This window comes from Arachis ipaensis, chromosome B3 (assembly GCF_059453495.1).
Source record: "Arachis ipaensis isolate K30076 ecotype BB chromosome B3, ASM5945349v1, whole genome shotgun sequence".
In the NCBI taxonomy this organism is placed as follows: domain Eukaryota; kingdom Viridiplantae; phylum Streptophyta; class Magnoliopsida; order Fabales; family Fabaceae; genus Arachis; species Arachis ipaensis.
In genome coordinates this window covers 142,081,844-142,108,763 of record NC_142438.1, presented here as the reverse complement: position 1 = coordinate 142,108,763, position 26,920 = coordinate 142,081,844, and the positions used below count along the sequence as shown (strand labels likewise).

The following is a 26,920-nucleotide window of genomic DNA, read 5'->3' as shown; positions in this document are numbered from 1 at the left end:
GCATAATGGCGGACGACCAGCATAAAGACGAACACATTGCATCTGAGTCCGAACAAGAGCATCAGGACGTGGTCAACAATGACCGAGCGATAATATCTCTACAAGGAGTAGAATGACTACACGGTGAAGGCCCCTCGAATACCCAGGGGTCGAAAAAAATCTCCTCTAAAGTTCATCAGCCCGAAAAAGATGGGCAACCTCACTCTACTAACTTAATGGAACTATTACATGGCCACCAAGGTCGACTTGAACAACTAAAACAGGAGCTGTAACGTCAGCATGAGGCGGAGCGAAGCCTAAGGAGAAAGATCGAGCGACGAAGAGAGCTTGAAGAAAAGCTTTGGAGGCTGGAATCCAACCTCCGAAATAAGGATTCCCACAAAAATCGAGAAGACACCCCATTGGGAGAAGAAGACCCATTCATTGAGGATATCATGAGGGCTAAAGTTTCCATAAACTTTAAAATCCCTGAGCCCCTGACATGGACCTGTATGACGGGATGACTGACCCGAAGCATCACCTCAGCAATTTCAAAAGTCGGATATACTAATTAGCCGACGCGTCGGACGCCACTCGCTGTAAGGTTTTTCTGACAACTTTAACAAAGGCAGCCATGAAGTGGTTTGATGGCCTCCCACCAGGTCGGTGACCAGTTTCAACGACCTCTCGCGCAAGTTTCTTACGCGATTTTCAATTCAGAAAGACAAGGTCAAGCATGTCCCTAGCCTCTTAGGAATCAAATAGGAGGTCGGAGAACCTCTGAGAGACTACATGGAAGTATTTAATAAGGAGTGCTTAGAAATTCAAGACCTGCCCACTGAGGTAGTAAGAATAGGTCTCATCAATGGACTCCGAAAAGGATCCTTCTCCCAGTCCATCTCAAAGAGACACCCGACTTCTTTGAGTGATGTACAAGAGCGAGCTGAGAAGTACATCAACATGAAAGAGAACACCAGGTTACGAGAACCAAGTTGGCGGCTGGGGCACCCTCACCAATCAAAAGAAAAGGAGAAAGAACCCAAGAAAAAGGAAGAAGTCGGGCCCGAGAGGCCCAAAAGATACCACTCCTACACACTCCTTTACAAGTTTCCCTAGTCGACGTCTACAGCGAAATTTGTCATACTGAAAAGCTTCCTCCCCCACGACCTATTAAGAACAAAAAGGGGGAAAACCGTAATGAATACTGTGAATATCACAAGTTGTATGGACACTTCACTAATGATTGCTACAACCTAAAAAATGTGATAGAAAAGCTAGCCAGGGAAGGTCGGCTAGACATATATCTCATGGAAAGGTCGGACAATCGTGGAAAAAGAAAAAGAGATGATGAAGGTCACGGACGAAGAAGTTCGCCTTCGCAGACCCCAGAACGACATGTCCATATGATAACGGGAGGATTTGCAGGCGGAGGGTTAACCAAATCATCTCGAAAAAAGCATTTGAAGGAAGTCTACCAAATCGGGAATGAAGGGGCCGACCTTCCAACTATTTTTTTTTACCAAGGAGGACGGGCAAGGTATTGTGTCCGGGCACGACGACTGGTAGTAATCACTATGATTCTCGCCAACGCTCATCTGCATAGAACTCTGGTGGATCAAGGGAGCTCAGCTGACATCTTGTTCAAACCAATATTTGACAAGTCGAGATTGAACGAGAAGGAGCTAAGGGCCTACCCTGACACTCTCTTCGGACTAGGGGACACTCCCATCAAGTCACTGGACTTCATGCCCCTACATACAACTTTTGGTAAGGGACAAAATCCAAGACTCTAAACATCGACTTCGTTGTCGTCAATGTAGCATCTGCCTACAATGCCCTGATAGGCAGAACATCCCTAAATCAGTTTGGAGCAGTGGTTTCTACCCCCCATCTTTGGATGAAGTTTCCAATATCGGAAGGGATTTCTACCATAAGAGGAGATAAGAAATTGGCGAGAAAGTGTTACAATGAAAGCCTGAACATAAGAGGTAAAGGCAAAGAAGTCAATACCATTGAGCTCGGGAGAGTCCGAGTTAAAGAAGAATTACTTCCACAATCTGGAGGAAATGCCGAAGAGGTTCAGATCGGGAAAGAGATTGGGAAGAACACCAACATAGGAGCCATTTTAGTAGAAGATCTGAAGCATAAGCTTGTATAGCTCCTGCAATAGAATTCAGATATCTTCGCCTGGAAAGCTTCCGACATGCCTGGAATAGATCTCAAACTCATGTCACATAGATTGGTTGTTCATCCAGGATCCCAACCTGTCCAGCAAAGAAGAAGGAAGCTAGTACCTGAACGGGTTCAAGTGGTCGAAGAGCAAGTGCAAGCTCTGCTAGAGGAAGGCTTTATTAGAGAAGTCAAGTATCCGGCCTGGTTGGCAAGCGTGGTGTTAGTAAAAAAAGAATGGCAAATGGAGGATGTGTGTTAACTACACCGATCTCAATAAGACATGTCCTAAATAGGGGTGTACGCGGATCGGATCGAATTGGATATGGCCGAAAATTTGATCCGATCCGCACAATTTCCATTGGATCGGATCAAATATGATATCCGCGCTTTTTAGTGTCGAATCCGATCCACAAAAGTGCGGATCGGATCGAATATAGGATATATCCGCATAATTGAACCTTCTCTTTTTAATCATATTTCTATATAAAAAATTCAATAAAAATATTTCTTTCACACTTTTAAACTTATTTATTCCTAAAACATTTTTAATCAAATTCTTTCTAAATAACAAAAATAAAATAATACAATATATGAATAATAATTAGGTTTAATTACTCTATTGGTCGTTATAGTTTCGCGAAATTTTCAATTAAGATTTTTTTTTCCTTTTAATTGAGTCCCTGCACCAATTTTTTTTTTCAATTAGGTCCCTCTAGGTAGTAATTGGTTTAATTTTATAGGGACCCAACTAAAAAAAAATTGGTTTAGGGACCCAAATAAAAGAAAAAAAAATATAGGACCCAATTAAAAAAAATTTAGTGTAAGGACTCAATTAAAAAAAATATAGAGATCTAATTAAAAGTTTTGTGAAACTATAGAAACTATCAGAGTAATTAAACCTTTAAAATAAGGATTAAATAAGAAGTTTATGGAGTTGTTATATTAATGGCAGAAAATGAAATTGGTTATTAATATCTTTTTTTTTTGTAAAAATAATAATATCTTATATATACAAAGAATTTGAGTGACAATTAAAAAAATTTAAAGTTGTTTAAAATTTTTTATTTTATAATTTTTAATTATTATTAAAATAATTAAATACTTTTAAATATAATAAATATATCATTATAAATATTATATATATAAAATTATAAATATTAAATTGAATAATATAAATAATATAAATTTAGAATATTATTTTTTAGCATTAACTATATATATAAATAGTCACCAGAAAAAAGAACTATATATAAAAATCGAATAAAAATTGATACAAAATGTTGGTATCCATAACATGACTTGAGCCACGCAGATCTATCACATGACTCTTGACGCTACTTTATTTGAGCTAATAGGGGACCAACTGGGGGAAAACTCAAAAAAATAAAAAGTTAAAAACAGTTAAGAAGGTTTGCAACTTTGCATCCACCGAATAATAAGTTTGGCCCTTCATTACTACTGCATTCACTACGGACTAGCAAACCAAAACCAACAATGAAGATAACGAGCGTCTCTTTATGTCAACATAACTTCAGCCAGCCAACATAATGTATAATCAATTAATGCATCAGTCGTGCCTAGTGACGCGCTCGTTAGGCCCTTCACTTTTTGAGTTTTCTAACCCAAAAAAAAAAAAAAAACATAATGTTTAAAAAATAATAAAAAATTAATCTAAATAATTTAAAGTTATTTTATTTAATATTTATTAGTTATTATTAAAATAATTATATGACTTTAAATATAATAAATATATAATTATAAATATTGTATATAAAAATTATGATTATTATATTATATAAAATAATTTTAGATTTTATCTCTTTAATATTATCAAAATATAATCACTAACTCTCTCTTACAGTGAATTAAGGATTATGCTCACTCTCTAAATAATTAAGGCTCGAAAGACTAAATAATAAGTTTAATTATTCTTCCCATTTTATAAAATTGACGCTTATAAAAAAATTTTATATCTAATATGCATTCTTTTTTTGAATTTTTTATTTTAATAAATAAAATAAATATAATATTTACCGAAATAAATATTTTTACGAGAATTTACCAATTTAAATTCCCTTGATTAAACATATCAATTTGAAAAAATATAGGTATCAATATACTATCTGCCAACTTATTATCAATAATATTAATTATTATATTTTAGACACATGTATAGAGACACATCTAGGAAATACATCTATAAAGACATTTTCATTAGACACCGCCATAAAAAAAATATTTTTATTAGACACATTCACAAAGACACTTCCATTAAATACAGTTGTAAATCAGAGTTGGCAGAAATGCTATTAGTAACGTAGTGAGATTGTATCTATTTTAATCTCTTCTATCAACATTTTTATGTACTAATTGCATGCCAAAAGTTTAGATTATTGATATTATTAATATTTTTTATTATTTTAATTTTTTTTAAAATATCGGTATAACGTAAAAAATTATCTCATTTACACAGTAAACAAGATATAACAAAAAAATTTAAATTGATAAATTCTCGTAAAAATATTTATTTCAGTAAATATTATATTTATTTTATTTATTAAAATAAAAAATCTTCTTTTTTTTTATCATCACACTTTTATTCTTATTTAGTTTTATTATATCCACTCATCAAACTTTTATCCACTTATTATTTAGTTTTATTATATTCATTTTTATTCCCTCAAACTCTTTCTATATCTATTATATATTATTAATTTTACAATTAAAATATATCGTATATCATTTTTTATTGTAATTAAAATCAATTCTTTTTTTTTAATTCTCTCCTCCTCTCTCTCTATCTCTCATTCATTCACTCACTTTATCTATTTTATATATCATTATCAATGAATAATTACAAATTTAACAATCAAAATATAAAACATGATATTCTCTAATTATATTTAAATTAAATTAAAATTAAAATTAAAATATTAAAATTCAAATATAGCTATATTTTATATTATATTTATATATTAGTAACTAATTTAATAACTAAAATGCGTCACATGACATTCTCTTATTAAAATTTAGAAAAAAATATTTCTTTCCAAAATTAGTAATTCTCTTTCTTACATTCTCTTATCTATCTTTCTCTCTTTTTTCCTATTTCTCTCTATCCTTCCAACTCTATATATAAGAATTTTTTTTCTGAAACAAATAAAAAAATATTATTTCCAAAAACAAATTATTTCAACTTTAATTTTCGAAATACGTTTTTTTAGGATGAGTTCACCGCATCCCCCGTGAACTTCTATAATTTTATAGAGTTCGCCGCACCCTGGCAAACTTCACCCAATTTTGACGCAACTCAAACTTCTAAGTTATTATCATCGTCTCCAAGAGTATATAAGAGTACACAGACAACAAGCATGACTTTTTTAACATTGTCGGCGGCAATGACAACTATTATTATCGTCTCTAAAAATATATAGGTACACAAATAAGCCATATTTAACAAGATTTTTTCTATTATAAATTAAAAAAAATCATTCTTTTCCTAAAAAAAAAAGACTTATTCCTGTGTACTCTTGTATGTTTCTAGAGATGATGTTAATAGTTATCATTGTTATTTATGGAGCATTCGAATTGAAGTTACTTCATAAAATTAAAAAAAAAATCCTGGTATTTAAAGTTAAAATATTTTTTTTTGAAAATAATATTTTTTATTTATTTCAGAAAAAATATCTATATATAATTTATAATTTATATTTTATATTAGTAATTTGACAAATCAAAATGTGTCACCAGATATTTTTTATTATAATTAAAATAAATTTTTTTCTTAACTTCTAAAATTAACAAACTTCCTCTCTCATTCTTCTTAAATTCTTTATCTTTTTCTCTTTTTATTCTCATTTTCTATTTTTTTTCTACCTTCCTGTTTTACAAAAAAAAAATTAATAATATAATATAATTTAAATAAAAATATTATTATCTGCATATTTTTATAACAAAAATATGCTACATGTCAATCTCTCATTGCAGTTGAAATCAAATCTTTTTTTCTAAAATTAAAAAATTCTCCCCTCCTCGATCTCTCTTTCTTTTTCTATCTCTCTCATTCCTTCACTCACTTTATCTCTCTTATATATCGTTATCAATGACTAATTACAAATTTGACAATCAAAATATACAACATAGCATTATCTAATTGCAAAATATAGCTATATTATATATTATATTTATATATTACTAACTAATTTAATAATTAAAATACGTCACATGACATTATCTTATTAAAATTTAGAAAAAATATTTTTCTCTAAAATTAGTAAACCTCCTTCTTACATTTTCTTATCTAGCTCTTTTTTTTTCTATTTCTCTATCCTTCCCACTCTATATATAATTTATATTTTATATTAGTAATTTGACAAATTAAAATATGTCACCAGATTTTTTTTATAATAATTAAAATACAAATTTTTTTAACTTCTAGAATTAACAATTTCTTCTCTCATTCTTCTTCTTTATCTTTCTCTTTTTTTTCTCTCATTCTCTATTTTTCTTTACCTTTCTGTTCTACAAAATAATAAAATTAACAATATAATATAATTTAAATAAAAAATATTATTATCTACATATTTTTTATTTAATTTTAAATTTTTACTGCTTTTCTTTTTAATTTATATTTATATTTTTTCTTCAAATATTTATTATATATAATTTAGCATAGAGAAATACTAATATTTTGATTAAAAGTTAGAATTAAGATTTAATTATTTAAAAAAAATGATTTAATTTTATAACTATTAATATAAAATTATATAATATATATATATAGAGAGAGAGAGAGAGAAAATATTATTATTTTTAAATAACAAGCATAAAAATTAATTAATTCTATTTGTGCAAAAGACTTAACACCTAATTAAATATAAAAGTATATACGTTAAATTTTTTCAAATTTTAGATAACGAATGTTAAAATTAATTATTAGTAAAAAATTAAACTCTTTCATATAAAAATAATAACTAAAAAATTTATTATTTAATTTTTTTTATTTACAGAGACTCTGGCCTTCTTAGCTGAGGGGACTTTTGTCCCTTACGACTATTTTATAAAAATAGTTTAATGCTATAATTTTTTTGTGTCATAATCTATAATATTAGAATCGACATAATTTTAAAAAATTTATATTCCCGTAATGTTATTACGAAAAAAAATGCTAGTTTTTTTTTTTTTTTTTGAATTTACAAATACAGAATAATGACTTATTATTTTGTAAACCTATAAAATTAAAAAAAAATTCATACTGCGATAAACTCAGTTACCACTAGTAAAACAACCATAAAAATCATTTGAAACACAAATTATCTAGATTATTAAAACATTAAAGTGGACATGATGATGAAAATTTGTATATTTGCATAATTTTATTTTTAGGATAATTATTGGTGCAATAGATATGTGGCTTTGCTTTGTTATTATGTTTACGTTGATTTTTTTTTTTTTTTACATTTGTGAGATTATTACTTTATTCTTCTTTTATACCTTTGGGACAAATTAAAAATTTAAAACTAATTATATAAAAATAATGAATATTATTATTCCAAAATATTTTATTAAATTAATGATCTAATAATATTGTAATAATTAACTAGTTATGAGTAAAATCGGAATAAAAATTTAATAATAAGAAGAGAGAAACAAACATTAATAAATTGGCTAAAATTTTGACAAATGTTAATTTTATAGAATTAAAAGAATATGTCAACTTATTATTTAGTCCTTCCAATCATTTCTTATTATTTTGACAAATTATTTTTTTTAAATCCATCATATATAAAACAAACCTAAGAATAATTAAATTTAAGATTTGTTAGTTTGAGTTTAAAGTATTTATCATCAAAACTAATCTCAACACATATTATTATTATCAATCCCGCTACGTTACTAACAGTATTTCTGTCAACTTCTGCCAACTCTAATTTATAACAGTATTTAATAGAAGTGTCTTTGTGGATGTCTCTAATAAAAATATTTTTTTTATGACTGTGTCTAATGAAAATGTCTTTATAAATGTATTTTCTGGATGTGTCTCTTTATATATATATTTAAAATATAATAATTAATTATTGTTAATAATAAGTTGATAGATAGTATATTAGTATCCTATACTTTTTCTATTATTATTATTATTATTATTATTATTATTATTATTATTATTATTATTATATACACATCTAATAAATAAAAAATTTGATTATTAACAAAATCTCCGTGTTCAACATACATTTCCGTTACTTCCATAGGAAACTTAATAATGAATTGCAGGCTATAGGACGACGTACATTGTTCTAATAACAAGTTGAGCACAATAACATTTAACATTTATGGTGCAGCTTCAATTCACTTCCACATTTGATCTCTCGTCAAGGCAAATTAAAGGCTCATCTATATATAGTAAAATCTAGAAATGTAACTTAATGAACAACAATAATATTTATGTTAATCTGACAGGAGGCAAGTGCAGTATCTAAAGTCTAAACACACACTAATTAGTGTTAAGAGGTTATCACACTTATCAGTCATGTTTTCTGTCCTCTGTTAGGAACTATTATTATTTTTTGTTCGAAAAAATGGATCCAAACCAACTCAACTTTTTTTTCAATTACTTACAAAATTTTCCTCAATGCTTGTCGTCAACTATAGAATTTAATTATGTTTTTTTTGTATTAAGTAATTTTACAAATTAGTGTAATCTCGAATTATATATTGTGTATTATTGTTATATATAAATTTATTTAATATTAATATCTTTTAATAGTGAATTATTTTTAAATTTAAATATTTAAATTACATTATTAAAAAAATTAATTATATTAATTTCAAGTATTTTAATTAATTAAGTAGGACCACAACAGGAACTAAAATTAGTTCCTCCTAATGAAGAAGAGAGATGCTTTGAGTTCCTATTTACTGTTTATAACGCAAAAGCTGATGTGGAGTTACTTTTTATGACAGACGGACCATAAACAGAAACTAGAATGAATTCTCTACTAAAGATGGTCTTAAGTTCACTCTTTTATTTCATCAATTATATTCATCTCATTTAATGCATTATGGATGAGAAGTAAAGTGTAAGAAAATACAAATCCTTTATAAAAATGAACTACATATGTTGTGGGTTCTACTTTTTAAAAATATTTAAATAAATAAAGTATAATGATAGTAGCAGAAGAGAGTATAATTTGTCATTTGGTAGTTTTTGTATTTTTTCAAATGGGCTAGCTATCCTATTAGTTATAGATTGTTCTTTTTTAGAGGTAATGACCAAATCAGTACCCGAAAGATTCAAACGCTGACATTTTGGTATCTCACTATTGTTATTGACAAAATGGTCCTTAAAAGGTTTTAAAATTTGACAAGCGTACCCACGAGTTTACCGGAGCACATTTCCGGCAAGCACAGTGCTGATGTGGCCACCGTGTTTTGGTGACTTGGCAAACCACCCCCAAAGTTCCCTCCCCAACGCACACTCCCTCCCCTTCCCTCTCCCTCCCTGTCGCAGCCCCCATCCCCAATGCACACTTCTCCCTAATCGCAGTCCCCGCCGCATCACAAGCCCCTCCCCAACGTACACTTTTTCTTCCTCCCTCAACAACAACTTTAACATCAACAGCAACAACAACCTTCACCGCTCTCTCTCTCTCTCTCTCCACCACTCCCCCTTCCCCAACGCACACTTCCCTCTCCCTCCCTCAACACCACCATTCACAGCAACAACAACCTCAACATCAACAGAGTTGCCCCAAATCATGAATTGTCCCAAATTTTCAGGTTAAATTATCATTCAAAAAGATTAATCACAATAAAACTCAGAAACAAATTCATATACAATAATCAAAATAAAATAAAATAAAATAAAATAAAAATTAATACAGACACCACCAAAGCAAGAATAGAAGAAGAACACCAGACACAGATGGGGCAGGACACGATAGAGCCAAGATGAAACCCAGACAGAGGAGGCATGGCAACGACTGGGGGCTAGCAGCAAGCAGATACAAGCAGTGAAGGTAACAGCGGTGAAGGCGTGCAGACAATGCAATGCTACGAAAGGAGACACTGGCGGACGCAGAAGACCTGACAACGAGATGGCGACAGTGCGGTGTCGATGACACTGGCTCTGTAAGACTGAGAAGGTTGAGCTTTACTGCTGTTTTGAAGGAGAGTGAGCTGAGAGTGTGAGACACTGTGTTGAGAAGGGGATTAGAATTCAAAGAGGCAAGGGAAGGGGATTAGGGTTTAGAAAGGGGAATTTTGGACTGAGGGGGAGGGGGAGGGGGAAGTGCGTTGGAGATGGGGGGGAGTGCGTTGGGGAGGGGGGAAGGAGAAGGAGAAGAATTAGGGTTAGAGAGGGGGAGGGAAGGATTAGGGTTGGGGAAGGGGGAGAATGCATTCAGGAAGGGGAAGGGGGGAGTGCGTTGGGGAGGGGGGAAGGAGAAGGAGAAGAATTAGGGTTAGAGAGGGGGAGGGAAGGATTAGGGTTGGGGAAGGGGGAGAATGCATTCAGGAAGGGGAAGGGGGGGGGGGAGTGCGTTGGGGAGGGAAAAGGAGAAGGAGAAGAATTAGGGTTTGGGGAGGGGGGGTATTTGCCATGTCATCAAAACGCAGTGGCCATGTCAGCACTGTGCTTGCCGGAAATGTGTTCCGGTGAACTCGTGGATACGCTTGTCAAATTTTAAAATCTTTTAAGGACCATTTTGTCAATAACAATAGTGAAATACCAAAATGTCAGGGTTTGAATCTTCCGGGTACTGATTTGGTCATTACCTCTTCTTTTTTATTATCAACAATGCATAAATGTCAGTCCCAACTCCCAACTAACCATGCATGTGATGATGAATGATTTAATTTAGAGAAAATGATAAATTAATTTTTGACTTTTTAGTTAATAAATATTTAAATTTTTAAGAATTTTAAAATATATTTAATTTATTTATTTTTTAAATTTGGATACATTAATTTTTGTATCTAATTTGTTTTATTTTAAAAATTTGCCTACATAGATATCTATATGGATCAAGTAAGTATAATAAGAGTTACGTTTTATTTTTTTATTGGATTTGACAAACTCAAAACAATAGAAATTAATGTGTCTAAATTTTAAAAAAATAAAAAATTTAAATATATTTTTAAATTCTCACAAATTAAAATATCTACAAACTAAAATATCAAAAACTTTTTTATCATTTTCCCTTTAATTTATTTACAGGTCATTTTCGATCAATTATTCCACCCATTCCAATATGCAATTGGCTGACCCACTTCATATCAGAAGGGCCAAGACTGGCAAATTTAAATCAGGGCGAGGCGTGTTTAAAAAATGGATGAGTCGGTAAAATAGGTCTAAAATATTAGTTCCTCATGTTTTATGTTAGTCTCTTAAACTTAAACTAATTCATTTAACCTTTTCTAAATAGTAAAATTAATTAAAAAAAATAAGTAAAATTTTAAATATTATTTAAATTCAAATAAAAATAATCAAATTATAATATATATTTTTAAATTCTCCACATTAATAAGGCATATATATCCATTCTTAAATTGCTGTTAAAAAATATAAAAAAAAAATAATAGAGACCTACTAAATTTGTACTTAAATCATTATATTTTTTTTAATTAAGTCTCTACACCGCTTTTAATTTTATAATTAAGTTCTTTTTAATATAAAAAATAGAGACCTGCTATATATACAAGTCTTTTCAACATACAAGTTGGCTCAAATCCAACAAAAACAACCCTCAATTTAGATTGTATGTAATCACGCATTTTTCAAACTCTTGAATAGTGCAAAAATCATCATGACAAACGGTTCTTCTCCCTCAATCAAAACCGTAACACTCAAAATTTAAATAAGGATAAAAATCTCTCAAAATCGTTGCGAAAAGTGAAGGAAGTTTTGAAACTGAATTCGAAAAGAATGATGAGAAATTGAAATAAGAAGATGAGAAGGAAGAAGAAGAAGAGTTTTGAATTATCCAGAACTTATCAGTACAAAAATACCAAAAAAATTTTAAACAATACACATAAATATCTTTGTTTTACACCAAAATTTACTATAAATACACAAAAATATTTTTTTCTAAGTAATTTTGCAATATTATTACGTGTTTCTTCTTCTTTTTTGTTTAATTTTTTTATTTTTATTCTTGTTAAGAGAGTAAAATAAGAAGAAACTTGAGAAGGTAAAATAAGAAGGAAAAGATGAATAAGAAAAGAAAAAGAAGAAGAAGATGGTGATGATGATGAAAAAAGAAAAAGCAGCAGAAGATGAGGAGGAGAAAGAGAAATAGTTTTGAATTATACAGAACTTATCAGTATAAAAACACTAAAAATTCTTAAACAATACACATAAATATCTTTGTTTTACACCGAAATTTGCTGCAAATACACAAAAACGTTTCTTTTAATGCTGTATTTTTTCTGCTTCTTTTTTTCCTTATTTCTTTCTTTCTTTTAGTTGAATGAATATAAGATCATTCTCTTTTAAGTAATTTTGCAACATTATGTGTTTCTTCTTTTTCTTTATTTTTTTATTCTTGTTAAGAGAGTAAAATAAGAAGAAACTTGAGAAGGAAAAACAAGAAGAAAAAGATGAATAAGAAAAAAAAGAAGAAGATGGCGATGATGATGATGAAAAAAAAAAAGAAGAAGTAGCAGAAGATGAAGATGAAGAAGATGAAGAGTTTTGAATTATGTAGAATTTATCAGTATAAAAACACCAAAAATTCTTAAACAATACACATAAATATCTTAGTTTTATACTGAAATTTACTACAAATTCACAAAAATATTTTATTTAATGCTACATTTTTTTCTTATTTTTCTTCGTATTTCTTTCTTCTTTTAGTTTAATGAATGTAGGTTCATCATCTTTCAAGTAATTTTATAGCATTATGTGTTTTTTCTTCTTCTTTGTTTGATTTTTTTTGTTTTTATTCTTGTTAAGAGATTAAAACAAGAAAAAACTTGAGAAGGTAAAACTTGAAAAGGTAAAACAAGAAGAAAAAGATAAAGAAGAAGAAGAAGAAGAAGAAGAAGAAGAAGCAACAGAAGATGATGAGTAGGGAGAAGAGTTTTGAATTATGCCGAACTTATTAGTACACATACACTGAAAATTCTTAAACAATACACATAAATATCTTAGTTTTATACTGAAATTTACTACAAATTCACAAAAATATTTTATTTAATGCTACATTTTTTCTTATTTTTCTTCGTATTTCTTTCTTCTTTTAGTTTAATGAATGTAGGTTCATCATCTTTCAAGTAATTTTATAGCATTATGTGTTTTTTCTTCTTCTTTGTTTGATTTTTTTTTTGTTTTTATTCTTGTTAAGAGATTAAAACAAGAAAAAACTTGAGAAGGTAAAACTTCAGAAGGTAAAACAAGAAGAAGAAGAAGAGTTTTGAATTATGCCGAACTTATTAGTACACATACACCGAAAATTCTTAAACAATACACATGAATATCTTAGTTTTATAGTTTTACACCTAAATTTGCTGCAAATTAAATACACAAAAATATTTTCTTTAATGCAGAACTCTTACATTGCATTCACTTCAAACCATTAACGATGGACAACAATTTTCACAAACAAAAATAACATTATTCACCTACATAATTATAAAGTACTAACAAATACATTAACTAAAATCGAACCAAATCTCAACCACTTGATTAGATTCAAAATAATAATCCACTTTGCTTTGATTCAATTGACAATCTGAACTTGAATAATTTATTATCTTCAACAATGAGATAACTATTCAAAAATGATTTTAGAGCTTGATTTAAAAAATGTAGAGAACGAAAGAAATCGCGAAAGACGAAAAAAGAAAACGCAGAGAACGAACGAAGAGAAACATAGAAAACGCAGAGATAGAAGAGAACGTAGATCGAAAACGCTGAGAAAATTCGAAAACGGAAACAAAATCCTTTCAAAAAAGACAGATATATATATATTCGTTCGTTGATTGAAAAGTTAGTTAAATAGTGGCGTGTGAGGTGAATTAGGTTAAAGAGACTTGTACGGTCTTGTATCAAAAAATGACTTGTATGTGAAAAATATTTGTAAAAAATATTAGAATTAACTGAATATTTTTTTATAAATTGAAAGTATTTATAATTAAAAACATAATTATTTTAAAAAAAATATTCTGTTAATTTTAATATTTTTGTATCAAAAATGATTTAATTATAAAATTAAAAGCAATATAGAGATCTAATTAAAAAGAAAAAAATATAGAGACCTAATTAAAAATTTGGTGAAATTATAAGAGCCAATAGAATAATTAAACTATTTTTAATTTAAAAAAGTTTGGAATAAAAAATTTAAAACACAAATAAAAAACAGAATTTCATGTTTTGAAAAAAGAACTATATTTGTTTTAGAAGACAAGTTAAGTCAAACAGACTAGAACCATAGGAGAGCAAAATAAAACAAAAATAGAAAAATAAAATAAGTATAAAAATTGGAAAAAAAAAAATCAAGTTGATCTAACAGGTTAGTTTGCCATACCCTATCAAAACATCTGTTTTACTGCCTAGGACATTTGTCGATTGAGGAATACTTATTTATGATTACCAAACAGTCAAACACAGTTTCACCCACACTTAATTTGAATAGAAAAAACTGATGGCTGATTAGGCCTGACATCGATCACATGTGAATCATTCTTTTATTTTTATTTGGTTCATATTATTATGTGTTTGGTCGATTTTTACTAAATTGACAGTGGTTTGATTCTAATAATTTAAGAGTGAAATTAACTCTTTTTTTATGAGTACTAATTTTATAAAAGTGTATCAAAATTTTTTGAATTAGACAATATTTGAAAACAAAGCTGAAAAGATAATAAAAGTAAAGATTTTGAAAATAAAATTGATTGGAATTAAAATAGTTGCATTGAATCAAAATAAAATAATAAAATGCCTTCGATTAGATCAAAGGATTTCGAATTTCAAAAATTAAAGTACTGAAAAATATAAATTGAACAAGGAAATTAAATGTTGCTTGAAAGATAAATTTATTAGAAAAGTAAAATTTGCAGAAAATGTAAATGAAAAGTAAAAAACAAGTGAAAGGAACTCTACAAAAAATGAACTCGAAGTTGACTCAGAAATTTACTGGGATGTGAGTGTGCGTGAATAATTTCTCAAGCAAAGTTTCAACATTTATGACTTCGAGCCTTCTAGTATTTATAGCAATTTTCTTAACAGATCAATTTGAAATGAAAATCCCATGTATGTAAACACAAATAACCGTTCCCGCTCTTTTGCATGATCATGTAATGACTGTAAAATAACCTTTAATTTTAAGAATCTTCGATCTTCTTAACTCAAATAACTCCTCGATTTACTGAGCTAATCGAACTCTTACTTAATGCCTCCAAATACATCTTTTTCAACACTAATTCCTTTTCTAAAAACTTACTTAATAATTCGAATAATCTTCTTCTTCGAATTCAATTATTTTTTACCAACACTATGATCACTTATGATAAGTATGAAGTATCTCTTTCATGGAGCCCCATACAAATAGGTATTATGCGCCATATAAGTAAGATGTAGAATACACTTTGAAGTTTGTAATATTTGTCAAATAATTTCCCTAATATATAGGATTAACTGAGGTATGATTATTGGATTCCTTTCCAGCGGCGCATTGCGATAGAAAAGCGCCAAGAATCGAGAAGTGGGTCCGGGGCTAAGCCTGCAAAGAACCACTGAACAGAGTGAGCCCAATAAGGAGTGCACCTTGGCCCATGTCCAATTTTACGCATGGCCGCTTTTGCATAAGCCTCTGGTGTTGGAATGAAAAGTGAATCTTTCTCTATGCATGCTACCTTTGATACCATCTTCGTTGCTACATACAGTGGTACCTTCATTCATCACCATCATTTATTTAATTTCTATTAAGAAGAGTAACCTATGCCAAAGCATTCTAGAAAATTGTTATCATCATGATATGGAAAAACTAAAAATAAGCAGAGAAAATAGTTTATCAAATTTCATCGAAAAAAGAAAGAAAATGAAGTGTGTGTGATGTAGGTACCTGACACTGGACGTGAATCCCATACTGTTTATACTCGACGTGCAGAGATCTTGATAGCTGATCCACGTAACTGCATGTTTAGGTCGTGATTTTATATCATAATAAATATTTCAAAAATAGCATTTATTATGATCCCATACCTAGCATAACCCTTATTTTAAAGATGCATGCACGGGGAGGGAAAAAAAAAAAAAAAGAGAGATCAAAATACATATTTAAAAAAAAGTGGAAACTTAAGTGCAGTCGACTTCACGTGAAATTAATAATTAAGAGCCGTTTGATGATTTGACTGATTTGACTAAATTTTCATCTAATGGCTCTTAGTTATCAACTTTACATAAAGTCGATTACACCTTAGTTTTCACCTTTCAAAAATCATAATTTATAACAATAAATTAAAATTAAATTCACTGGCTTGTCATCCCAATATATATGTCCAATTTCATTGTCACTTCTTTATGGTCAAGTTGTTAATTGATTTAATACAGAGAGTTGTAATAAAATAATAATTCTTTTTGTTGATGATTAGTACGTAGTATTATGAAAATAGATTAAATAAAGAAATATTAAGATGAGAAATTAAGCATAGGTAAATTTGTGAAAAAATATTTTTATTAATGACAAATAAATAACATAAAAATTAGAGATGAGAAATAATAATAAAAAATAAGTGTTGAGATATTTACTAATGTCACAAGAAGATGAATAAATCTTTTTATTGTAGGTAAAAGTTAATTAACATTTGTTGTCGGGTGTAATAGAATGTTAATTTTATGAATTCTCTTATTTAAATTTGATGAACATGCAAAATAAAGAACAATAACAAAAATTAGAGGAGAGCAAAAAATAGAGATGATATCTCAAGTTTCAGAAAAAAAAAATTTTTGAGAGAAATAAATCGAAGTTTTTTTTTTATAATCTCAAAGTGCCTCAAACCATTTTGAAGGGGAGTATATTGTCTAATGATTACAATATCATATTCAGCCTACTTTTTTTTATTCAAAAACTTGTTATTAAATAGAGTAGTTGAGAGAAGGTATTTTTTGGTGTTCCTATTATTTTAAGTCTTTTTAACTAAAAATGAGTATAAAAAAAAAGTTAATCTCCACAAGTTAAGGTAGTAGTTCTACTCTAGGTATCCGTAATAAAGAGGTGTTTGAACAAAAAGATACATATGACATGTGACATCAGTGAAAGAACATCTAGTTTAGTTCATTTTTAACTAGACGACATTCTTTATATTTTAAATTCAACTAGTCTGCTCTCACTAATTTAGTTCCCACTTAAAAAAATTTCAATTCCTTCAAATATTCTTTTTGGATTTTATCCTTTTAATTAGTTCAACACTATAAAAAAATTTACTCTTAAAATTATTCATACATAATAAAATTATATTTTTAATGTACAATCAATTAACATAAAGTATAATAAATAAAAATGATAAAAATCAATACTTTTTATTAATATTAACTAATATTTTTTAAATTTAAAATTTAAAATGTAAAATTTAGTATTCATCCTATACCATTTCTCAATAAAAGTTTCACTTAAAATAAGACTCAAATTAAAAGTGAGTTTGAAAATGAAATGTCACCTTATAACATTTATCTTTCGGTGAATTTCCATAGAGATAGGGTAATTGTTTTCTGACTTTACATGTTAAACAATATTTGAATTATTAAATTTTACCAGTTTAAAATACAAGACCTTACATATGTCACAAATAATTTTTTATTAATAATTTATGTATTATTTTGTTTTGCAGTATAAAAAATTATTCGAAAAATATTAAAAGACTAACACTTTTAGTAAAAAAAATTAACTAAAAATTAGTTCATGTAAAATAATTATCGTATAAACTAAAATAGTTTAACATATATTAATATATTAAATATTAGATAATTATTGATATAAAAATATTTTTGTATTTAAATAATAATTAATTAAAAAATAAGTAGAGAGAAAAGCTTACGCCTTTGAAGCAGCATAGATGGAATAGAGAGGATGCGAAGGAATGACGACGGAAGCACCAGATCCAATGTTGATAATTGCACCCCTTCTCCGCTCCATCATTCCGGCCACCACCGCTCTCGTCACCCTCGTCGTTCCTTCCACATTCACCTTTAAGATCTTCCTCCACACCTTCTCTTCCACTTGGTCAAAGAACATAGCCCCAGGGTACGTGATCCCCACGTTGTTGATCAGTATCCCGAGGTCCAATTCGCGTGTGGCCGCCGCTATTTGCCGGAGACCCTCCGCTATGTCGCCGGAGAAGTCCATCTGGATGGCCTTGACGAGGATGTGAGGGTGGCGTGCTTGGAGTTCAGTTGCGACGGTTTGGAGCCTCTTGGAGGATCTGCTGACGAGGATGATGTTGAGTCCTCGGTGTGCTAAGCGGTGAGCCATGGCTTTTCCGATTCCGTCGGTTGCTCCGGTGACCATGGCCCAGGAACCGTATGTTCTGATTAGGTCTATTTGGGATCTGAGAAAGGTGGCGAAGATCCATTTGGAAAGGGAGATTAAGTGCTTCAGCGTCACCAACAAGCCGATTAGGAAGCATGAGGTTGAAATTATATTAACACCTGCAAACTCACTGCTGCATGTGTGTTCTTCCATCTCTCTCTCTTTTCACTACTACTTGCTGTCCAATTTATTCATATGAATTGGGTGGCCGTTAATATTTCTGACATGCTTAACTAATATTTCTTCCATCTCACCAAAATTCCTTCCTTTATTTTATGCTCAGCAGCCGACAACCCAGCACCATATTAGTTAGTTAAGAAACTCCAAATAAACAAGTTTTACATATTTATGGGAAAACATTGAAATATGGAAAAGTCTAACGACGACAGCAATTTTATTAAATTTTGGCTAGCATGTAATTAATTAAAGAAAAATAAGTAATATTATATTATTGGATAAAATCTCATACCATTAAAAAAATCATTGATAATTATTTGATGGCTACAAATCACAAAAATTAATGCTCCTAACGCTCTTCTTGAAATATATATTTAAGGGAAATATTTGATAAAAAAATTAATTTTACTTTATTTAATATTTATTAATTATTATGATAATTAATGAATATTAAATAAAATATTTTATTATTTTTTTTCTAACGTTATCGATACGTTAAATACTATGCTAATTATGGTTACAGTAATTATAGAATTTTGAAAATACTTAAAAAATATAATAAATAATTTTTATGATATTTATTATTTAATGTTTAATTTTTATTTAATTTATTTTTATAATAAATTTTAAATATTTAAAAATGATTTATTTTTATATTTTTTAAGTAAAAATTAATTTTTGGCAGCAATTACCATCATAAAAATTAACATGATATATTTTTTTTACTATTCCGCAATAATCGTAATACTGTTTGACGAGATGAGGGATCGGAATCTATGTTCACCTACCAGAACGAGGTATCCATGAATGATAGAAAAACTTTTAAATGTTACTGAAACGATGAGACTTATTAGAAGAATGGGATAGAAGTTGTTTCTTGTTTTGCGTTTTGGCAACAAGATTCATGTTAGGTTAATGGCACCGCTTTCCACCACGACGACATATATCCATGATTGCTTGGTGTCATGCATCTCTTAAGCTACGCAGATCCATCACATGACACTAGACACTACTTTTGAGCTACTTGGGGACCAGAGCTAGGTCCTTGGGGGAAAAAACAAAATATAAAAATAGGTAGAGGATGGAACTAAACCCTAAACACCAAATCAGAACCAACAATCACGAAGGATTCGCATTATTATTTATACAACATTTAATAAACAATATATATAATGACAAAATCTCTATGTTCGATATAGTATCATCACTTAAATTTTAGTACTGTTGATCGACACAATATTCAGTGCGCTTTGAATGCTTGACCTAACATCTTACTTCCATAGGAAACTTTTCTGGCATCGAACCGAAAGCTATATTAATGAATCGTAGGTTATAGATATATAGGATGATGACGTGCATTGTTCTACTAAGTTGGGCACAATAACATATATATAGTGTAGCTTCATTTCACTTTCACACGATGATCGATCTCTCCTCAAGGCAAAGGCTCAAACCTAGTAAAAACATGTAGAAATGTAACTTAATAAACAACAATAATGTTTCAAGGGTTACCTAAAATTAGGTTGTATTTGGATTTAGAGGTGAGGTTTAGATTCTTTCTTTTAACATCGTCTTATTTATATTGAACTCTGAATATACTTGAATATGACAGTGTATTTATAGTAAAAAATATAATTACCTTTTAAAGTAGTTTTACTTTAAATGGTGGATGACCGTTTCTCTTTTTTAGAAAAGTTGTTTAGATCTCCCTTCTATATGGGTAAAAGATATCTTAAAAGTTAGTTACTTATTCAAATAAGTAAAGTTGAACTGCCGTCGTCGCGCCTGACCTCTATAAGATTAGGTAGGAGTAGATAAGGCCACCTTCATTGGGTGGGATTTTATTTCTTTTGGGCTTGACTTTAATTTGGACCAAGTTATGAACAGTGCTTTTGTTTAATTTCAGACTTTTATAAGATCGAATTCGAGCATTTGTAGATTTAGCTTCTCACATCGGATATACCGTCTTTAGTAAGTCGAATACTCAACGTGTTTTCGAAAAATTTTGAAATACTGCGTCCCTTTATAATACGACGCACGTTACTTTTGCGGTTACTTTGGGAACCGCACCTATCATTCATGAGGTCATGTGGATTTACCCTTTTATCTCTTGTGTCTTATATACCTAAATTCTTTCTCTTTCTCCTTTTTAGCTTCCTCTTATGAAATGTTTGTCCATTTTCTTTCTTTAAAAAATTTCTTCATCTTAAAGAGAAAGGATTTTGTCTACGCTCATGGGGTGGAACGTTCATGTCTTTGCCAAGGTTCAGAAAATCGGACCGATCATCAAACCGTTCTAGCTATTAGTTCATTGGTTCATTGGTCCAGCCGGTTCAACCGATGGTTCAAACGGAAAATCGTTTCAGAATAAAATAATAAATAAATTATATATAAACATCATAAAATATAATTATAGTCTAATATAAATCTTAAATATCTTCCAAATTTAAAACATATGAAATGTCAACTATGATCTTATCAAAATACAAAGTTAAATAGTGAAAAGAGTAATGGTGCAAACAGCAACAATACAACTAGAAATAATCATTAATCACTCCTAAATTAATTCAAAACAGTAGCATAACAAATAATCACCCCTAAATTAATTCAAAACAACAGCATAACAAAATCACTAATAACAGTAGTCCTAGGAGGAACATCCTTAATCACCACAGAACCAACACCAATCTTAGCACATTCACCAACTTTAATGTTCCTCAAAATACAAGTCCCTGCACCAATCAAAACCCCATCACCAATCTTTGGATGCCTATCACCAGAAGCTTTACCAATTCCACCCAAAGTCACACTATGCAAAATTGACACATTGTTACCAATCACTGCAATTTCACCAACCACTAATCCAGTTACATGATCAAGCAGAATTCCGCTTCCAATCTTAGCACCGGGATGAATACGAACCGCAAAAACCTCAGAAACTCGGTTCTGGATCATAACTGCCAAGACTTGTCTTCCTTGAAGCCATAGCTTATGAGCAACTCTATGAGATTGGCATGCTAAGAAGCCTTTGAAGTTCAAGAAGCAATGCACATGACTTATGCAAGCAGGGTCTCTTTCCTTAACTGCTTTGAGATCATCCTTCACAGAATCCATGATTTCTTGGTTAGATTTCAAGATCCCAAAAAAAAGATCAAAGAGTGTGTTACTTAGAAGGCTTGCACTGCTTAATCTATTAGCAAGGTAATTGGCCAAAGCAGATTTCAATGAATCATGAGACAGAATTGAGGATTGGTAGTAACTATTCAGAATAGGTTCCTCATTTACATCAAGTTCAGCTTCTTCCTTCATCTTCGGTCATAGATCCACAGCTTTATTTTCTTGAACTTCCTCAACAAAAGTAGGGGTAGTCTGAAGAGTTTTCACCTGGTACTTGCAAACACCATCAGTGAAATTGTTTCTGAAGATTTTTGACCCCTTGAATTATTTTTGACACCATTAGTTGCTTCTTGATTAATACTATTTTTCATAACTGAAATTAATAACACCTACAACACAATGAAATTAAAAACAACCACAACACAATGAAAATTAACAATAAAAATTAACAGCATAAAAATTAACCATGTTCTTAACCTAAAGCAGAGGAACGAAGAACGAAGAAGATGAGCAAAGGAAGTTCACAGAAGAAGTTCACAGAAATTGAATAGAAATCGAAGTTCACAGAGGAAGTTCACAGAAAAAAGAACAGAAATCTAAGTTCACAGAGGAAGTTCACAGAGTATCAACTTCATGTTTCTTATACTAAAGAAGATGAGCAGAGGCGAAGAACAAAGAAGATGAGCAGAGGACGAGTCACTCACCTGGGGTCGATGGAAGGCTACTGGTGTTGAGGACCACGCGACGATGAAGACGATGAGATGGCTACTGGTGTTGAGAAGATGAAGACGATGGAGATGGAGGGCTACTGGGCAGGGAACCAGGCGACGATAGAGGGCTATTGGGCTGAGGACCAGGCGACGGCGGTGGCGCTGACAACCTGAGACCGCAGCAACGATGGAGGGCGACTGGGCGGCTAGGGTTCAGACTTCAGAGGGTGGCTAGGGTTCACTCACTGTGAGACTGAGATAGTGAGATAAATCATGAATGAATGGGGGTCGGGGGAAGAAGGGGGTGGGGTGCTCCACGAACGGGTCGGGTCGGGTTGCATTTTTAAAATATATTTTTTAAAACAATAAAAACGGCGTCGTTTAGCTGAACCGACCGGTCACCGGTACTGGCCGGTTCACCGGTTTTCCAATGGTTCTTCCTACTGCGGTTTTTAAAGGAGGACTGGACCGTTTGCATCGCCGGTTCGCGGTTAAACTGGTTGAACCGGCCGATCCGGTCCGGTTTTCAGAACCTTGGTCTTTGCTGTTTAAACGCTCAGTTCTGATTTGCGTTCCTTCAAGGTTAGCGTTTCTTATCTTTTTTGAATTTATGTCTCTATTTTCTTGTACTATGAGTGGTGTTGTTGCTTTATTTTTTGAAGAAGTTTTGAAAAAACTTTGTTTCTTTTCTTTATTGAATCTGAACTTTTAATGGTTATCGTGAGTCTTGAGTGTGAGATTTTTATGCAGTATTGTCCCCAAATGGTGTCACCTTAGCTACTGAAGATGGCGCCATTTTTGTTTTTGGTAATGTAAATGTAGTTGTTATATGTATGAGATTCTATAAGTGTTTGTTGATGATGACTCAACTTCTTATAATTGTTGCAGTTGCTTTAATATACTTGACTTGTTACGATTTTCCTGTGTTTGTTATGTTGTAGGTATAGCCTCTATGTCTCGTTTTGTAATACACAACATGTATTCTAAAGTTCCGTCCGACCTGACTTGGGTAGATATATCCATACCTACTTCTGTCCATGTTATTGATAAAGAGTATGCCGAGACTTTTTGACTTTCTGTAGACATCATCGGCTATGCTTAAGTCGGGAGGATGAGAGAAACTATGAAATTGTAGTGGCTGACCCTGAAGAGAGAGTTTATTTTTCCCAATTAAATAGGTTAAAATATCACTTTATTTACGTATATGACTTTTTTTTTCACGAAGCTGGGAGTTAGCATTTTTTTTTTCTGATTTTGAGTCCGAGGTCCTTAAGCTCTGTAATGACGCCACTTCCTAACTTCATCCCAACTCTTTGGGTTTCTTGAAAATTTATCAACTTTTGTGCCATGCACTTGATGTCCTTCCTTCTATTAAAATTTTCTTTTATCTTTTTGTTCTTACGAAGCCTTTTAGCTCTAAGAAACAATGCTGGATCTCTTTTCGAACTGTTCAGTGAAGGAAGGTCTTTGTCATATTTGATGATTTCTTTCATTACTTCAAAAATTACTTTTTTAAACTCCACTTTGTTGAAGATGTGCAACATTTCTTCCTTGATGAGAAGCACAAGCCCTTTTTTCCTTTATACTTGGAGGAGGTCCCTGTAATTGTTAGGTATGGGTTGGACGACTTAGATGAGGTTGAGAAGAGTGTAATTGCTCTTTTTCAGGAGCACTGGGGCTGAGCTCCTCATTTGGACACCAACAAATTTTTGGAAAATTCTATTCAAATTCAATCCGAGCTAGGTAGTTTTTTTTCTTGTAAATATGTATTTGTGAAATTACCTTAATGTAATTCGGCTTTGATGTCGTGCAAAAAAAATGTCTCTTAAATCAATTGCTATGAAAATACTTTGACTGCCAGAAAGAATGTTGCACGGAGCACACAACTAAAGGTGGCTAGTAAATCTGTTGATCTCTCCTCCCCATCTAAGTCGGACTCGGGACCGTCTGCTTCGGTAAAAATAATAGCTGATCCGACTTCTCAACGAACTCCTCCTCCCTCTAGCTCGGTAAAACAAACAACTCTTTCTCCACCCTCCAATCCCAAGCCAAAGTCTGAGAAACGAAAGACCACCAAATTAGGGGGTGTTTATGAGCAAGGCTTTGATGTAATGGCTTGGGCCAAAAAACACATCCTTTTCCATAGTTCTATTAGTAGGGATAATGTTTCTGTGAAGAACCACCTTCAAGTATTTGTCTGAGGTTGAATTCATGATACCGGGGTGTGTACTTCATTGTTGAAGGAGTTAAAAAAGACTCATCTTGGCGCCATCCAGTGTGCTTTGTCTGACCTTTAAGCTGAAGTGGCATTCTTAAGGGAGTCAAAAAAGGAGTTGAAGGACGAGAAAGAGTCACTTTTGTCCAACTTTGAAAAATCTCGGGAGAGAGTAAAACAGGCAAAGGCTGCCACCTTAGCCATGGTGGAGGGCCTAAAAAAGAAGTCTGAGGAGATTTATACTAGAGTCTTCGGAGAGAAGCTTGACTTGGTAGATAAGATGGTGATTCTAAAGGCTCAGTTTCGAGTTGTTGCTCTCGAGGCGGACATCTCCCTTATTAGCCCTGATAATATTGTGGTTGATGGAAAGATTGTCCCTATCCCTAAAGACGATGAAGACACTCCGATGCCTGACTCGAAGACCTCAGAAGTCCGAGTTGAGGGAGCCTCTTAGAGCATTCCAACCCGGATGGAAGATGAACCCATCTCTTCTCAGCCTGAGACTTTTCTGACTTCTTCCGTGCAACCTGAAGACATTTTCAACATGACTTCGAACGAGGAGATTCCTCCTCTTTAGTCTTTATTTTGAATGGTCCACCTTGTGGGTTTTTTAATGAACAATTATTTTATAATAGTTATAGTTTGAACATCTTTTATTTTACTATTTTAAAAATCTTTTTTTACTATTCTGATAGTGGCTTTTTGTGTGAATGATTATGTTATTTAATCATCTTTCATTAGTTGGAATAGTTGTTAGCTTAGTAGAAATTTTCATTAAGCACTACAAAGAAAAGGTCTATAGTCACAGTGAAAAACTATAACCATAGCTAGTGAAAAGAGTGACCATAGGTCTATGGTCACGGTTTTTGACTTATAGTCACAATTTTTTCACTGTGGCCTATTCTAGCGTGGCCATAGACCTATGGTCAGAATTTTTTTTTATCTATGGTCATAGATGCAGCGATCAAATTTTGGCACTCTAGGCCACATTTTTTTACTGTGACTATAGGTTACTCTATGGTCACCCCTATTTTATACCGTGATCATAGTCTAATCTATGGTCACAGTTTTAGCGTGACCATAAGTATCTATGGTCACCCTAATTGTTCTTCTCATTTTCACACTATTAATTCTCCAAGAAGGGTTTAAGAGAGAAGAAAAAGGGAGTAGAAAAATAGAGTTTGAACTTGTTGAGAGGGTGATGATGGGAGAGGGGGTTAAGCAAACTGTAGTTTTAACAAAAGCATTATTAATAGTACATCAATTTTGTTAAGTGTTAGTAAAGAATTTGACAGTGGGATAATATTGATGCCAATTTAAAAGTTTTACTGTTTTAGGATAAAGTTAGGACGATTAAAATATTATGGACTAAAATAGGATTCATCTCAAATGTTGGGGACCAAAATAGTACTTTAATCTTTAGAATTATAAAGACTTTAATGTCTGTGAATTTAAAAATTATAATTTTTTTATATTTTTTAAAAGTTATAAATTTATTAAAGTGATTGTAAAATTATATATTATTTAATATTTAATGGTTTATTAATAAAAAAAAATTTGCGAACTTAGCTCGTCAACCTGCCATTAAACAGAACAGGAGAAAAATTCAAAATCGCTTCATTAAATAGAGTAAGACGAGTAAATCCGCCAAATAATAGATTTTTAACTGAATAAGACGAAACAAACAGACTAATTTGTTTACCACTCCAATTCTGTATGGTTGCGTTTGTTTTCGAGAACAAGACAGAATAAGACACTGAGAATAGGACAGGACAAGACACTGATGGACAGAGACACAAAATTTTGTGTTCTTGTATCCTGTTTGGTGATAAACTAGAACAAATTATGAAAATCCAATTTATTCTCATTTTTTTCATAAAAAAAAATTGAAATGAAAAATATAATAATAAAAAATATAATGATGAAAAATTAACAAGAATAATGAAAGAAAAATAAAAAATAAGTTGTATCTCTTGTTAGTGTCTCTGTGTCTTTCCTGTCAGGATGGACACAAAATACAC

General features: G+C 31.1%; 1 protein-coding gene and 1 pseudogene across 1 annotated transcript; both read right to left on the bottom strand.

Annotated features, from left to right (window-relative positions):
• Positions 1 to 15,453: 15,453 nt before the first annotated feature.
• On the bottom strand, positions 15,454 to 18,974 carry LOC107633899 (very-long-chain 3-oxoacyl-CoA reductase-like protein At1g24470). Its single transcript, XM_088509676.1, has 3 exons — positions 18,190 to 18,974; positions 16,218 to 16,287; positions 15,454 to 16,044 (listed from the first exon to the last, which is right to left on the bottom strand). The coding sequence occupies exons 1-3, from the start codon at positions 18,831 to 18,833 to the stop codon at positions 15,802 to 15,804; spliced, it is 957 nt and encodes a 318-aa protein (XP_088365802.1). The 5' UTR covers positions 18,834 to 18,974; the 3' UTR covers positions 15,454 to 15,801.
• Positions 18,975 to 21,464: 2,490 nt separating this feature from the next.
• On the bottom strand, positions 21,465 to 22,300 carry LOC107633900 (serine acetyltransferase 3, mitochondrial pseudogene; annotated as a pseudogene).
• Positions 22,301 to 26,920: the final 4,620 nt, after the last annotated feature.

Excerpts from the sequence above, each read along its gene's own strand:
- LOC107633899 (XM_088509676.1), bottom strand. The coding sequence starts at position 18,833 with ATGGAAGAACACACATGCAGCAGTGAGTTTGCAGGTGTTAATATAATT. Across the intron at positions 16,288-18,189 it reads ATCTATGCTGCTTCAAAGGC|TTACGTGGATCAGCTATCAA; the intron begins GTAAGCTTTTCT and ends CTAAACATGCAG. Across the intron at positions 16,045-16,217 it reads GGATTCACGTCCAGTGTCAG|GTACCACTGTATGTAGCAAC; the intron begins GTACCTACATCA and ends TGATGAATGAAG.